Here is a 14,907-nt window from a genome sequence, read left to right on the forward strand (position 1 = left end):
CGCCTGAGTAGCCTCGTTTCACTGCCAAAAATAAAATTAAACCATCTAGTGTTCAGCGAAATAACAATGTCAAATACAGGTAGCCTAGTCAAATAATTAACATCCAATCACATTAACCGTTAGTCTCTCGCGGGAATTCCACTAACGGTCCTTATGTAGCCAAACGTAGCTGCTGCTCATGTTGGTATCTGTACTGATGGTGCAAAAGCCATGACAGGGAGACATAGTGGAGTGCTAATGCGCACGCAAGCAGTTGCTCGCGACACCACTTGGTTACACTGCAGCATCCACCGAGAGGCTCTTGCTGTCAAGGGAATGCCTGACAGCTTGATAGACGTTTTGGATACAACAGTGAAAATGGTTAACTTTGTTAAAGCAAGGCCCCTGAACTGTCGTGTATTTTATGCGCTATGCAATGATATGGGCAGCGACCATGTACCGCTTTTACAACATACAGAAAGAAGTGCGCTGGTTATCAAGGGGCAAAGTATTGACACGTTTTTTGTTAATTGAGAGACAAGCTTAGTTTTCTTTACTGACCATCATTTTCACTTGTCTGACCGCTTGCATGATGACGAGTTTCTCACACGACTGGCCTATCTGGGTGATGTTTTTTCTCGCCTGAATGATCTGAATCTAGGATTACAGGGACTCTCCGCAACTATATTCAATTGGCGGGACAAAATTGAGGCTATGATTAAGAAGTTGGAGCTCTTTTCTGTCTGCATTAACAAGGATGACACACAGGTATTTCCATCATTGTATGATTTTTTTTTGTGTGCAAATGAACTCAAGCTTACGGACAATGTCAAATGTGATATAGCGAAGCACCTGAGTGAGCTGGGTGCGCAATTACATCCGAACTTTCCCGAAACGGACGACACAAACAACTGGATTCGTTATCCCTTTCATGCCCTGCCTCCAGTCCACTTACCGATATCTGAACAAGAGAGCCTCATCGAAATTGCAACAAGCGGTTCTGTGAAAATGTAATCAGAAACTACTTCCAGATTTCTGGATAGGGCTGCGCTCAGAGTATCCTGCCTTGACAAATCGCACTGATAAGACACTGATGCCCTTTGCAACCACGCACCTATGTGAGAGTGGATTCTCGGCCCTCACTAGCATGAAAACTAAATACAGGCACAGACTGTGTGTGGAAAATGATTTAAGACTGAGACTCTCTCCAATACAACCCAACATTGCAGAGTTATGTGCATCCTTTCAAGCACACCCTTCTCATTAACCTGGGGTGAGTTATTCACAATTTCCGATGAACAAATAAGGTTTCAAATGTAAGATGGCTAAATAAAGAGCAATATTATTGATTATTATTATTATTTGTGCCCTGGTCCTATAAGAGCTCTTTGTCACTTCCCACAAGCTGGGTGGTGGCAAAAACTCACACTCATTCTTATGTTTAATAAATGTATTGTATAGTGTTTGTGGCAGGCTTACAATGATGGCAAACAACATTTGAGAGTGAGCTGACCCTGGTGCTCGAGGGGGTACGCAGCTGGAGGTTGAATGTTTGAAGGGGTACGGGACTATAAAAAGTTTGGGAACCACTGCCATAGAGAATCAGACAAAAATATAGGCTACACTCTTTGCATAGTCAAGCCTATCTCAAAATACAACACTGCCCCTTTAAGGCTCTCCTGGAGGATGGTTGGCCACACTTGGTAGCCTATAAAATATTGCAACATTACAATTACAACCAAATACTTTTATGTCTTTATAAAATAATTCCCTCCAGGGCTTAAAATTAATGGCTTCACATTTTCCCTGGGATGCAAAAAAATATGTTTACGGTTCAAAACAGAGTCTGGGACAGTTCTGGGACGACTGATCCAAAATTCATACAACCACTGCACGTTAAAGAAAAGCAATGAGGCCTGATACATGAGATCAGTCTGTTTTGCCTAAAATGTTGATAAAGTTTTATTTCTTCATATTATAAGCTTAAAAATGCACACTTGGCTGTAAGCTATGGGCATATGTTCCTAAATGCAATTAGCAGGAAAACACTGTTCTCAAAAGCACACGGATGCACGAGTGGTTTCATGTGACAGAGATTAGGAAAGGGGAGATCTAAAGATGCATTAACTAGCATGGGTTACTCAGATGACTAGAATTACTCCTTTGGCTGCTGGACAGTAAAATAATGTTGATTTTGAAAACCAATAGAACATGAGAAAAATGCTGTTTTCAATGGCGTATTAAGTGTTTTATAAAGTAATTCCCTCAACATTTCTATTGTTGTATATTGGCTAGGCTACTTTGAAACAAGCTAAGACCCACTTCATAAGATGACATAAAACATCTAGGTTTTAATCAATTTAAGTTTATGATTAAATAGTTTCCAAATGCTAACCACCTCCGCTTAGATTAAAGATGGGGGGGATGTGCGGTGCGCAACAGGCACTGTCCTTCTTTCCCTGTCCTTCACTCTCCGTTCTTGTTACCATTTGATCTGAGCAAACTGTGCCTCGAGCGTGTCGACAGAATCAAGCTTATAGACGTTAATGTTAATTATCCTTCATCATATTTGTCTAACATGACTGGTGTTTAGCCTATATTTATGTAATTAAAAGTCTCATTAAAGTTTGGCTACATTTTCTACTGCCTCCCTCATGTCAGCGTTGGTTTTGACATAAGGCTGTGCCTCTTAACCCGGAAGCCAGCTGCACCAATGTGTCGGAGGAAACACCATTCAACTGACGACCGAAGTCAGCCTGCAGGCGCCCGGCCCGCCACAAGGAGTCGCAAGAGTGCGATGAGCCAAGTAAAGCCCCCCAGCCGTACCCTCCCCTAACCTGGACGACGCTGGGCCAATTGTGCGCCGCCCTATGCAACTCCGGGTGATGGCCGGTTGTGACACAGCCTTGGATTGATTCAGTGCCTTAGACCACTGCGCCACTCTGGAGGCCTTCACCCAACTTTTAACCTAAATCCAATGACATGGTTACATTTTTGGTTGATTTCACGTTAGTTGACAACTCAACCAAATGCAAATCAAAACTAGACGTTGAAAGGATGTCTGTGCCCAATGGGTATGCCCAATTCAATGAGGGAGGGAGGGGGAGACCTGTAATGCTTTGAATCTACTTTTTTTTTTATCTGGGCCAAGGGGACAGTGGTGAGTGGTTCTTGGAAAATGTCTTTAAACATGTGTTGATAGGGACGACTAGTTGCTTGCAGTGGAAAATTCAGTGGCATCTTGAGCCAAAACCATTCAGCTCAGATAGATTCATGTTGGTTCTGTTTATGGGCCTATGTGTATAGTCACTTTAAAGATACACGTACGTTTGATTGTGAAAAGCTGTTGGCATGATGTACGAGATGTCCTCGTCACAAATCCGACCAGTTATACAAGCATGTCTAACGGTAACCTCAGTTAGCCTAAGTACACTGGCTGTATTGAAGAGCTGGATTTTATTTTGTCTTAGTGTCTGATTGGGATAAGAGCATTTAAAGAGCGTATAGATCACAGGCTGAAGGGCTGATGTAGAAAATGACTTAGTACACATGCTCTTTAATGTGTCTCTCCCATTTAGATAAAACTCTAGGGACCTAATTTGACTCCTTGTGATGTATGATCTTTTGATCTCTGCCTCATGCCATTAATCAGGCAATGGAGTGATAGGTCAAGTAGTCATGTAACTTTGGGGTCCTTGCAGGTTAGACTGTATCAGCAATCCTGTTCTGTATCCGGCAATCCTGTTCTACACTGAGTATACAAAACATTAGAACACCTTCCTAAAATCTCGGAAGTATCCTGTTGGGCCTCTGGGTTTAGAAACTGGCTGATTTTTAACTGGCTAGGAGAGACACCATATTTGGCAGGAGTGAGTAAGTTCCAGATTTGGCCACAAGATGGCGATACTCACCGGCAGAACCCTGATGGTTCTCTGTTCTCAACTGATAAAGTCTAGTTGTGTCTGTGTGAAAGGAATGGGGGTAGCAAGCTATCCAGGTTAAGAGATCATCCTCAGAGGCCCTGGTGTGTAGCCTACCTGTCGACTCCTGGTACTCACATGTCACTTATGGATCAGGCCTTAAACACGCCACGATTGTCTTGACACGTTATGTTTGGCGTGCCTTGGAGAGCTCTGAGAGAAGGGGGAGAGAGATGTGTTGGGAGAGCCGAATCTTGACATGAATCTCATGTTGACTCGGCATGTGTGGAAGTGTTGCGTTCGTTACTATAGACGAGGGGAATTTCTGGTCTTTCTCCCCTCATAGCAAACAGGCAAAGGTAGAAGGATGAATGTGTGGTGGTGGTTAGCATCATATTTCTTAACCCCTATATGTGAATCCGTTCTGTTTCTCTCTCTCTTCTCTTTTGTTTTTCCTCTTTCTGTTTTACTCACCCTGACTTCTGTCTATCATCTGAGCTCCACACATGAGAACCCTTAACCTCTCCCTCTCCATCCACCTCGCCAAGTGTGACAATAACATTGTCCTTGTAGCAGCAGACATCAAGCAGCTTTTATAAATGACCTGTTTAGCCGCCTAGGGTTTTTCCCTGTAAGGCAAGAGTCTGTTCGTTGACCTTGCCTCCAGGTGGTTGAGTTAAGGGGTCCACGTCTTGTTTGTGCCACAGGGTCTGGCTTCCTTCCTTGGGGTGCCTGAGTGTGAGACCTAGGGCCTCTGGCTCCTGCACCTGGAGGTCATGGACGAAGCGTATAGATGTCAGGCTGTTTTAATAAGACTGGCTGCAGCAGTAGAGACACACACACACACACACACTCCCCCTCTCTCTCCCTTAGCCCTGATCTGCCTGGCTGGCACAGCTTTGATCTCTGGGCCTCAGACTCCAGACACATCTGATTCAATTATCCTCATCCACCTGTTGACTTTGAGGCCCGACATTGCACTGCTCGCTTGGCCCCCGGTGTGTGTGTGTGTGTGTGTGTGTGTGCATGCGTGCGTGCGTGCATACTTGAGGGGAAGAAAGTGTGCCTGCTAGTTTTCACGTAGGCTACTTTTACAGCTGGTACAGAGACACACAAAGGATACAAAATATGCACACCATTAGTTTCATGATGATAAGTTTGACCTCAACTGACACTGTAATTGAGAACATACAAGTTTTGTATCATTCAGTCTCGCTCACTTTATAACAGAATGTAGACACAGAGAGAGCGCCCTCACCTGCCTCTGATGCTGAATTTCACTGGTCCACCTTCTCTATCGCCCTCTTATGCACAATACATTTTCTTCAGAAAGGCAAGTGATCTTCTGTGGTCAAACTGTCAGTCTCTTGTGACAAAAGTACTTCATAGAACTCTGGAGTGTTAAGGACATGAGGAAAACAACAAAGCGAATATATATATATATATATATATATATAGGCCTAAATGACTGTAGTTAAAAGTGCCCTAGAGAAATAATTGGATGTTTTCATCGCATACCTCGGTACATTACTGGTTGTTCTTTTGCCGATCGTCTCCACCCTTCCCTAATTGTGCAGATTTATTCAGTCATTGTTAAGCCGGTGTAATTGCCTCCAGTGTATATGCTTAATTAGCTGGTAATACTAATTAATGAAGCATAGATTGTCAGAATCAGTAGCCTAGGTTCCCATTGTTGTCTGTTCTCTCTTGGTTGTAGGCATGAAATGGAAGAAAAGTAATTTTGCTAGGACGTGTCCTAGTGCACTGATTCCCAACTCTGGTCGTTGAGTACCCCCAACAGTACATGTTTTTGTTGTGGCCCCGGACAAGCACACCTGACTCTACTTGTCAACTAATCATCAAGCCCTTCACAAGTTGAATCATGCTTTTTTTGTCCGGGGCTACCTCAAAAATGTGTACTGTTGGGGGTACTGGAGGACTGGAGTTGGGAAACACTGTTACACTGCCCTCAGTGCTCTGATTCTGTCAGAGTCAGCAGAGGTTCCCATTAGTGATGCACCGATATGACATTTTCTGCCAACACTGATATCCAATATTTTCCTTGCCAAAAAAACGATACCCATAACCGATATTTAAAATTTGAGTGGCCTTTGAAGCATTCTAGTACAGTTAAATAGTTAACACACACACATGGACGCAGCAGTCTAAGGCACTGCATCTCAGTGCAAGAGGCGTCATTACAGTCCCTGGTTCGAATACGGCCTGTATCACATCCGGCCGTGATTGGGAGTCCCATAGGGCGGCGCACAATTGGCTCAGTGTCGTCCGGGTTTTGCCGGGGTAGGCCGTCATTGTAAATACCCCATTTCATTGATCCCCAATCCTTATGTAAAGCTGTACAGTGCAATAGGAATGTCAGTACACACAATAGGCTGACTGGGGAGGTGATTTCACACAGTCCCGCGATAAGAGCTACAACGTTAATATTTGGGTAAACTCTTCACAGTTGTGTTCTGTGGGTGTCACCGACTAGACTGATACCCCATTTTATTGCTTCACTTTCCAACCTTGTTTAACATGATCTAGTCTAAATATGGCATGATTCCACCAATTGTAACCTTCTGCATCACTTTCAAAGAGGTACTTTTATTTTGAAGGCAAACTGCAAATTCCACTATTGTGCCTAATCCTTATTGTGGCTAGCTTCACAACACATACCCCGGTCTGGTTGAGCCTCACTAGCCAGATTAAGCTAGCTGGCTGCTTATTACGTTAGCTTTGGGCAACAGGGTTAAGTAGCTGGCTAGCTATTTATTTTCATGAACTGAAGTTCGGCGAACATCAAGTGGCTACCTTGCTAATACTTACTCACAAGGATTCCTAAATCATTGCTAAGAATAATGAAAATGACTGCAGTTTCTACTGGTCATTGTTTTCAGGCTGTTTGTATTGGTGCTAGCTAGGTACCAAGCTAAAGCTAGCTAGCTACCCCAGAAGTTGCAGTTGAACAAATAATACTTTATTACCAACCCGGTATTGTAAACACATCGTTCTTGGCCGGTGTTTGCTTGTTTGCAGACTTTTTGTTCAGCTTTGACAGTGCTACTGATAGTAGTGGTGGCGCTTGGCTTGCACGTGCATATTAAGAACACACAACATTCTATAATAGAAATGTGTTATTTGACATGTATCTTTTTTGACACGCAAAGACCCAAACGGCGTTCCATAGTATGTCGTGAAGCTAATAGCAGTGACGCTATTACTATTTAACTCCGGTAGGGCAACATCTGAAAAATAGCGCACTTCGTAGTGTGTACCGGTGCTCGACCAGTCGCGAAAGCCAACATCCCCCACGACAGAGAACGGTTGATTGTCAAGGGCAATGAATTCCATTATCTTGGTGTCAATGGATTTTGCCTATGAGTTGTCTCGCTGAAATTGTCTTACTCTTTGAAATGACTGATAGATCCACACAGCAGACACTGTGAGCTAAGTTAGGAATGCTATGTTGCATGTGTAGTGCAACATTTTACGTGGTGTTATTACGTCATGTGTATATAGCTATGCATGTCAGCTTTAACATCGGTTTTGCACATCGGCGTTAAACTAGATCTCGGGCTGATACTGATGTTGGCATTTTTAGCTAATATCGTCCGATTCCGATATGTTCACCGATATATTGTGCATCCATAGTTTCCATTGTTGTCTACTCTCTCTCACTGGCTGCTGGGGTGTATAGAAATGTAATGAATAGGGCTGGGACTTGCCAGGGACCTCACAATACAATATCACGATATTTACAGTACCAGTTAAAAGTTTGGACACACCTACTCGTTCCAGGGTTTTACTTTATTTATACTATTCTCTACATTGTATAATAATAGCGAAGACATCAAAACTATGAAATAATATATGGAATCATGTAGTAACCAAAAAGGTTTTAAACAAATCAAAATACATTTTATATTTGAGATTCTTCATACCCTTTGCCACACACATGTGTTTTGTAGATGTTATTGTGTGTGTAGCGAAATGCTTGTGTTTTTAGCTCTAACGGTGCAGTAATATCTAACAGTGACATCTAACAATTTCACAACAATGCACACAAATCTAAAGTAAAGGAATGGAATTAAGAATATATAAATATTTGGACGAGCAATGTCAGAGCGGCATAGACTAAGATATAGTATAGAATACAATATATACACTACCGTTCAAAAGTTTGGGATCACTTAGAAATGTCTGTGTTTTTGAAAGAAAAGCAAAAAACAATTGTCCATTAAAATAACATCAAATTGATCAGAAATACAGTATAGACATTGTTAATGTTGTAAATGACTATTGTAGCTGGAAACGGCAGATTATTTTCCTGTGTTCCAATGGCACGTTGTGTTAGCTAATCCAAGTTTATCATTTTAAAAGGCTAAATGATCATTAGAAAACCCTTTTGCGATTATGTTTGCACAGCTGAAAACTGTTGTGCTGATTAGACGCAATAAAACTGGCCTTCCTTCTTTCGACTAGTTGAGTATCTGGAGTATCAGCATTTGTGGGTTCGATTACACGCTCAAAATGTCCAGAAACAAATAACTTTCTTCTGAAACTCGTCAGTCTATTCTTGTTCTGAGAAATGAAGGCTATTCCATGCGAGGAATTGTCAAGAAACTGAAGATCTGGTACAACGCTGTGTACTACTTCCTTCACAGAACAGCGGAAACTGGCCCTAACCAGAATAGAAAGAGGAGTGGGAGGCCCCGGTGCACAACTGAGCAATAGGACAAGCACATTAGAGTGTCTAGTTTGTGAAACAGACGTCTCACAAGTCCTCAACTGGAAGCTTCATTAAATAGTACCCGCAAAACACCAGTCTCAACGTTAACAGCGAAGAGGTGACTCCGGGATGCTGGCAGAGTTCCTCTGTCCAGTGTCTGTGTTCTTTTGCCCATCTTAATCTTTTATTTTTATTGTCCAGTCTGAGATATGGCTTTTTCTTTGCAACTCTGCCTAGAAGGCCAGCATCCCGGAGTCGCCTCTTCACTGTTGACGTTGAGACTGGTGTTTTGCAGGTACTATTTAATGAAGCTGCCAGTTGAGGACTTGTGAGGCAGTCACAAAAACCATTGAGCGCTATGATGAAACCGGCTCTCATGAGGACCGCCACAGAAAAGGAAGACCCAGAGTTACCTCTGCTGCAGAGGACAAGTTCAATAGAGTTAACTGCACTTCAGATTGCAGCCCAAATAAATGCTTCACGGTGTTCAAGTAACAGACCCATCTCAACATCAACCGTTCAGAGGAGGTGGCGTGAATCAGGCGAATTGCTGCAAAGAACCAATTACTAAAGGACACCAATAAGAAGAGACTTGCTTGGGCCAAGAAACACGAGCAATGGACATTAGACCGGTGGAAATCTGTCCTTTTAGTCTGAGTCCAAATTTGAGATTTTTGGTTCCAACCGCCGTGTCTTTGTGAGACTCAGATTAGGTGTACGAATGATCTCCGCATGTGTGGTTCCCACCGTGAAGCATGGAGGAGGTGTGGGGGTGCTTTACTGGTGACACTGTCAGTGATTTTCTTTAGAATTCAAGGCACACTTAACCAGCATGGCTACCACAGCATTCTGCAGAGATACGCCATCCCATCTGGTTTGCTCTTGGAGACTGATGGAGTGCTGCATCAGATGACCTGGCCTCCACAGTCACTCAACCTCAACCCAATTGAGATCTTTTGGGGTGAGTAGAACCGCAGAGTGAAGGAAAAGCAGCCAACAAGTGCCCAGCATATGTGGGAACTCCTTCAAGACTGTTGGAAAATCATTCCAGGTGAAGCTGGTTGAGAGAATGCCAAGAGTGTGCAAAGCTGTCAACAAGGCAAACGGTGGCTACTTTGAAGAATTTGTTAAACACTTTTTTGCTTACCACATGATTCCATATGTATTATTTGACAGTTTTGATGTCTTCACTATTGTGCTAAAATGTAGTAAAAATAAAGAAAAACCCTTGTTTGAGTAGGAGGGTCCAAACTTTTGACTGGTAGTGTAGATGCTGATACGATATGTATTGCGATTCTCACGATTCTATGTATTACGATTCGATGTTCCAAACATATTTCTCACCTTGTCTGTTGCAGGAGAACAAGAGAGATCCATGTAAAAGCAAGTTTTAATCAGTCATGGAAATAAAAGTGCTGGAAACATGTTGGCTCACCATTTTTTTTTTAAAGATGATAACAAGCTAGAGGAGAAATACCAGAGTTTTGGCGCAGGTACAGCTGACTAGCGCTAGCTAAAGTAAAAAATAATACTGCGATACTCTAATGTATTGAGCTAATGTATTGATCCCACATCTAAGTCATGGTAAGTCTTTTTTTCCTCAATAAAGTAGCTATCAGCAAAGCTAATGCTAGTAGGAAAAAGTCAAGTGCGAGAGGCAAGGGTGTTAGTTTTTGAGAGTAAAACATTGAGCTAAAAGCATAGCTGCATCAGAAATGAGGCAAGTACAGCTGTAGGATCTTAATTTGATCACTCTTTTGTTGCTCAGAATTTTCCAGCACCGCAGGAAATAGCTTCACAAGCTAATAGCCATTCAAATCATGTTGCTGCAGTATTATTTTGCTGCGACAAAACAGGTCGAAGTATAAAGATCCTACATCTGTACAGCACGACTCACATTTGAGTTACACATTATATTGATAGACATAATGTAAGCCAGTGATTGAGTGAAGCTGTTTCCTGTAATGTAACCAGTGATACACTCAGATCTTTGTATTTTGTTGTTTTCTTCAATCTTTCCTAATGTAAATCTCTCTCTCTCTCTCCTTTTCCCTCCCTCTCTCTATATATCTCCCTCTCCCTCCCTCTTTCTCATATTTCTCCCTCCCTCCCTCTCTTTCTCACATTCTCTATCTCTCTCTCATTCCCTCTGTGTCCAGGAGAAGACGGCTATATGAGGAGATGTCTCCATCTCGGCCCCTGGCCTCCAGCCCAGTGAAACGCTCTTCTGAAGACCACATCAAAGGGGTCAGCAGTACTCTACAACACTCCTTGTCACTATTTGGCAACTCTTTTACGTTTAGCCTATTTTATCTTAGTTACTGAGTTTGTAATTACGGAGTCTTGCATTTCAGGCAGGACATATTCTGTGATGACGTTCTCCATCATATCATACCATTGATTGTATTTCCACACGGTAGGTTGAATGGCTGCGGCACAGAGAGTATGACATTACACTCACGGTGCGTGACACTCATACTTGGCATACTGCGATATCAATGATAATAAACACTGTGGGTGACATTTACAGGCGATGAATCAGGACTATGACCATTTTAATCAGCCTGGTATTTCTGTCATTTGTCTGTGTAATATGAGGTGTTAACTTGGCAGTGTGCCTAGTTCTGTTACGAGAGACAAAGAGAGAGGGAGAGGTCCACCTTCCAGCTAATTTCAATCAGGTTAAAAAAATGCCTACACTTTGACTTTATTGGATATTTCTCTTTCTTAGGTATCTCACCCTCGCCAAGCCCCAAACCCAACCCCAGGCAGAACCTGACCCGAAAAACAACAGCACCCTGGAAATGTTCACAAAACTTGATCCTGAATCAACAGCAGCACTCTGGAAACGTTTGCATAACATTCACACAACATTCACGTAAAGTTCACAATATATAACAGCGTTTCAGGAGTAGGGCGCCCTGTAGCAAAAGACTGAGCAAAACAACAAAGGGGAGAGCGTTGTGACCCCTGGACTGGAATTTAGACTGCAGGGGGACAGGACGGGGACGGTAATGGTCTGGAACTGCCAAACATCTGGCGTGGGTAGGAGAGGAAGAGGAGGAGAGGGAGAAAAGGAGAGTAAGGAAGGAGAATGGAGGAGAGGAGGGTAGGGGGGAGGAGGAGTGGAAGGGGAGGAGAGTAAGGAAAGAGAATGGAGGAGAGGGAGTGAGGCAAAGAGGAGAGGGAGTGAGGCAAAGAGGAGAGGGAGTGAGGCAAAGAGGAGAGGGAGTGAGGCAAAGAGGAGAGAAGGGTAGGGAGGAGGAGAGGGAGGGGAATGGAGGAAAGGAGAGAGGAGAAGAAGAGTAAGGAAGGAGAGAGGAGGGGAGAGAGGCAAAGAGAAGAGGGAGGGAGAGAAGAGAGAGGGAGAGAAGAGGGAGAAGAGGAGAGTAAGGAAGGAGAATGGAGGAGAGTAGGGTGGGCAGGAGGAGAGTAAGAAAGGAGGAAAGGAGAATGGAGGAAAGGGGGTGGGGTTGGAGAGGGAGGGGAGGAGAGGAGAGTAGGAAAGGAGAATGGAGGAAAGCAGGGTGGGGTTGGAGAGGGAGGGGAGGAGAGTAAGGAAGGAGGAAAGGAGAATGGAGGAAAGGGGGTGGGGTTGGAGAGGGAGGGGAGGAGAGTAGGAAAGGTGAATGAGGGGGAGAGGTAGAGGGAGGGAGGCAAAGAGGCGAGGGGGAGAGAGGGGCAGGGTAGAAGAGGAGAGTAAGGAAGGAGAATGGTGGGTAAGGGGGGAGGAGGAGAGGGAGAATGGGAGGGAGGAAGGATAATGGAGGAAAGGAGAGAGGAGGAAAGGAGGGTGGAGGAGAGGGAGGCTAGAAGGAGAGGAGGGGAGGAGGGAGAAGAGTAAGGAAGGAGAATGGAGGAGAGGAGGGTGGGGGGAGGAGATGGAAGAAAGTAAGTAAGGAAGGAGAATGGAGGAAAGGAGAATGGAGGAGAGTAAGGAAGGAGAATGGAGGGGAGGGAAGAAGACGGGAGAGGAGAGTAAGGAAGGAGAATGGAGGAAAGGAGAATGGAGGAGAGTAAGGAAGGAGAATGGAGGGGAGGGAAGAAGACGGGAGAGGAGAGTAAGGAAGGAGAATGGAGAAAAGGAGAGGGGGGGAGAGTATAGTAAAGAAGGGTTGCAGAAGCAGTTGGGTGGGGCTGGCTGATAAGAATACAACACACCCTACTGAACAGTATGTGCACTTGTTGTCCCACACTCAGTATCACCTATTCTCTTTGGTCCCTAGGTGGATGGCCACAGGAAGCCAGTGGTGCTGTCTCCTGACGACAGTAACCTGGAGGCTCGCCTCAACAGCTGGAACCTGGCGGTATGTCTGCCAGGGCCACGTTCAGTAGCCAAACGTTGTTGAACGTGGCAGATAGAAATGCCACGAATAGAGCCAACGTGATTCCATATTCTAAGCATGCATAACATACACTATATATATCAGTGGAGGCTGCTGAGGGGAGGACGGCTCATAATAATGGCTGGAACAGAGCAAATGAAATGGTATCAATGTATTTGAGACCATTCCACTTATTCCGCTCCAGCCATGACCACGAGCGCGTCCTCCACAAAATAAGGGGCCGCCAACCTCCTGTGCTAAAAATACAAAAGTATGTGCACACCCCTTCAAATGAGTGGATATGGCTATTTCAGCCACACCCATTGCTCATTGTGTATAAAATCGAGCACGCAGCCATGAAATCTCCATAGACAAACATGGCAGTAGAATGGCCTTACCGAAGAGCTCAGTGACTTTCAATGTGGCACAGTCATAGGATGCCACCTTTCCAACTAGTCATTTCATCACATTTCTTCCCTGCTAGAGTTGCCCTGGTCTACTCTTAAGTGCTGTTATTGTGAAGTGGAAACGTCTAGGAGCAACACTGTCCTCGGTTGCAACACTCAATACCGAGTTCCAAACTGCTTCTGGAAACAACGTCAGCACCCTAACAGTTTGTCGGTAGCTTCATGAAATGGGTTTTCATGGCCGAGCAGCTGCACACAAGCTTAAGATCAATGCCAAGCGTCGGCTGGAGTGGTGTAAAGCTCGCCGTCATTGGACTCTGGAGCAGTGGAAACGCGTTCTCTGGAGTGATGAATCACGCTTCACCATCTGGCAGTCCGACGGACGAATGTGGGTTTGGCGAATACCAGGAGAACGCCACCTGCCCGACTGCATAGTGTCAACTGTAAAGTTTGTTGGAGGAGGAAGAATGGCTGGGGCTGTTTTTCATGGTTTGGGCCCCTTAGTTCCAGTGAAGGGAAATCTAAACGCTACAGCATACAATGACATTCTAGACTATTCTATGCTTCCAACTTTGTGGCAACCATTTGGGGAAGGCCCTTTCCTGTTTTAGCATGACACTGCCTAGTGCACTAAGTGAGGTTCATACAGAAATGGTTTGTCGAGATCGGTGGAGAAGAACTTGACTGGCCTGCACAGAGCCCTGACCTCAGAACCATCATTTGATTTTGACCATGCTGGTCATTTATGAACATTTTAACATCTTGACCATGTTCTGTTATAATATCCACCCGGCACAGCCAGAAGAGGACTGGCCACCCCTCATAGCCTGGTTCCTCTCTAGGTTTCTTCCTAGGTTTTTGGCCTTTCTAGGGAGTTTTTCCTAGGGAGTTTTTCCTAGCCACCGTGCTTCTTTCACATGCATTGCTTGCTGTTTGGGGTTTTAGGCAGGGTTTCTGTACAGCACTTTGAGATATCAGCTGATGTACGAAGGGCTATATAAATACATTTGATTTGATTTGATTTGATCAAACACTTTTGGGATGAAATGGAACGCTGACTGCGAGCCAGGATTAATCGCCCAACATCAGTGCCCGACCTCACTAATTCTCTTGTGGCTGAATGGAAGCAAGATTCCACAGCAATGTTCCAGCATTTAGTGGAAAACCTTCCCAGAAGAGTGGAGGCTGTTATAGCAGCATAGGGGGGACCAACTCCATATTAATGCCCATGATTTTGGAATGAGATGTTCGATGAGCAGGTGTCCACATACTTTAGGTTATGTACTGTCTGAATGTTCCAAAACATTCTGTCCTGCTAAAAATCATCCCTAAGTTATTCCATGTCTGTAAACATCGTAAGTACAGTATATAGGCCTCTCACACCAGGGTTTGGATTACAATTCCTGCTTGTTTGAAGCAGAGGGGGAGCCCTAGGTGCCTGAGAAGCATATTGCAGGCACAGCCAGTTCCATGCTGGTTATATGAAATATACCACCATTGGATGAGAGAGTATCCCATACCCAGAAGCCTACACGTTGCCTGTC

At 44.2% G+C, this 14,907-nt stretch overlaps 1 protein-coding gene across 1 annotated transcript in view; it reads left to right on the top strand.

Annotated features, from left to right (window-relative positions):
• LOC115171661 (centrosomal protein of 112 kDa-like) overlaps nt 1-14,907 on the top strand; it is a 42,929-nt gene that overhangs the window by 3,480 nt on the left and 24,542 nt on the right. Inside the window, exons 5-6 of the mRNA XM_029728673.1 lie at nt 10,791-10,878; nt 12,858-12,938. Of these exons, the coding sequence (XP_029584533.1) occupies nt 10,791-10,878; nt 12,858-12,938 (169 nt within the window). The remainder of the gene's footprint in view (nt 1-10,790; nt 10,879-12,857; nt 12,939-14,907) is intronic.

Source organism: Salmo trutta, chromosome 32, assembly GCF_901001165.1.
Source record: "Salmo trutta chromosome 32, fSalTru1.1, whole genome shotgun sequence".
Taxonomy (NCBI): domain Eukaryota; kingdom Metazoa; phylum Chordata; class Actinopteri; order Salmoniformes; family Salmonidae; genus Salmo; species Salmo trutta.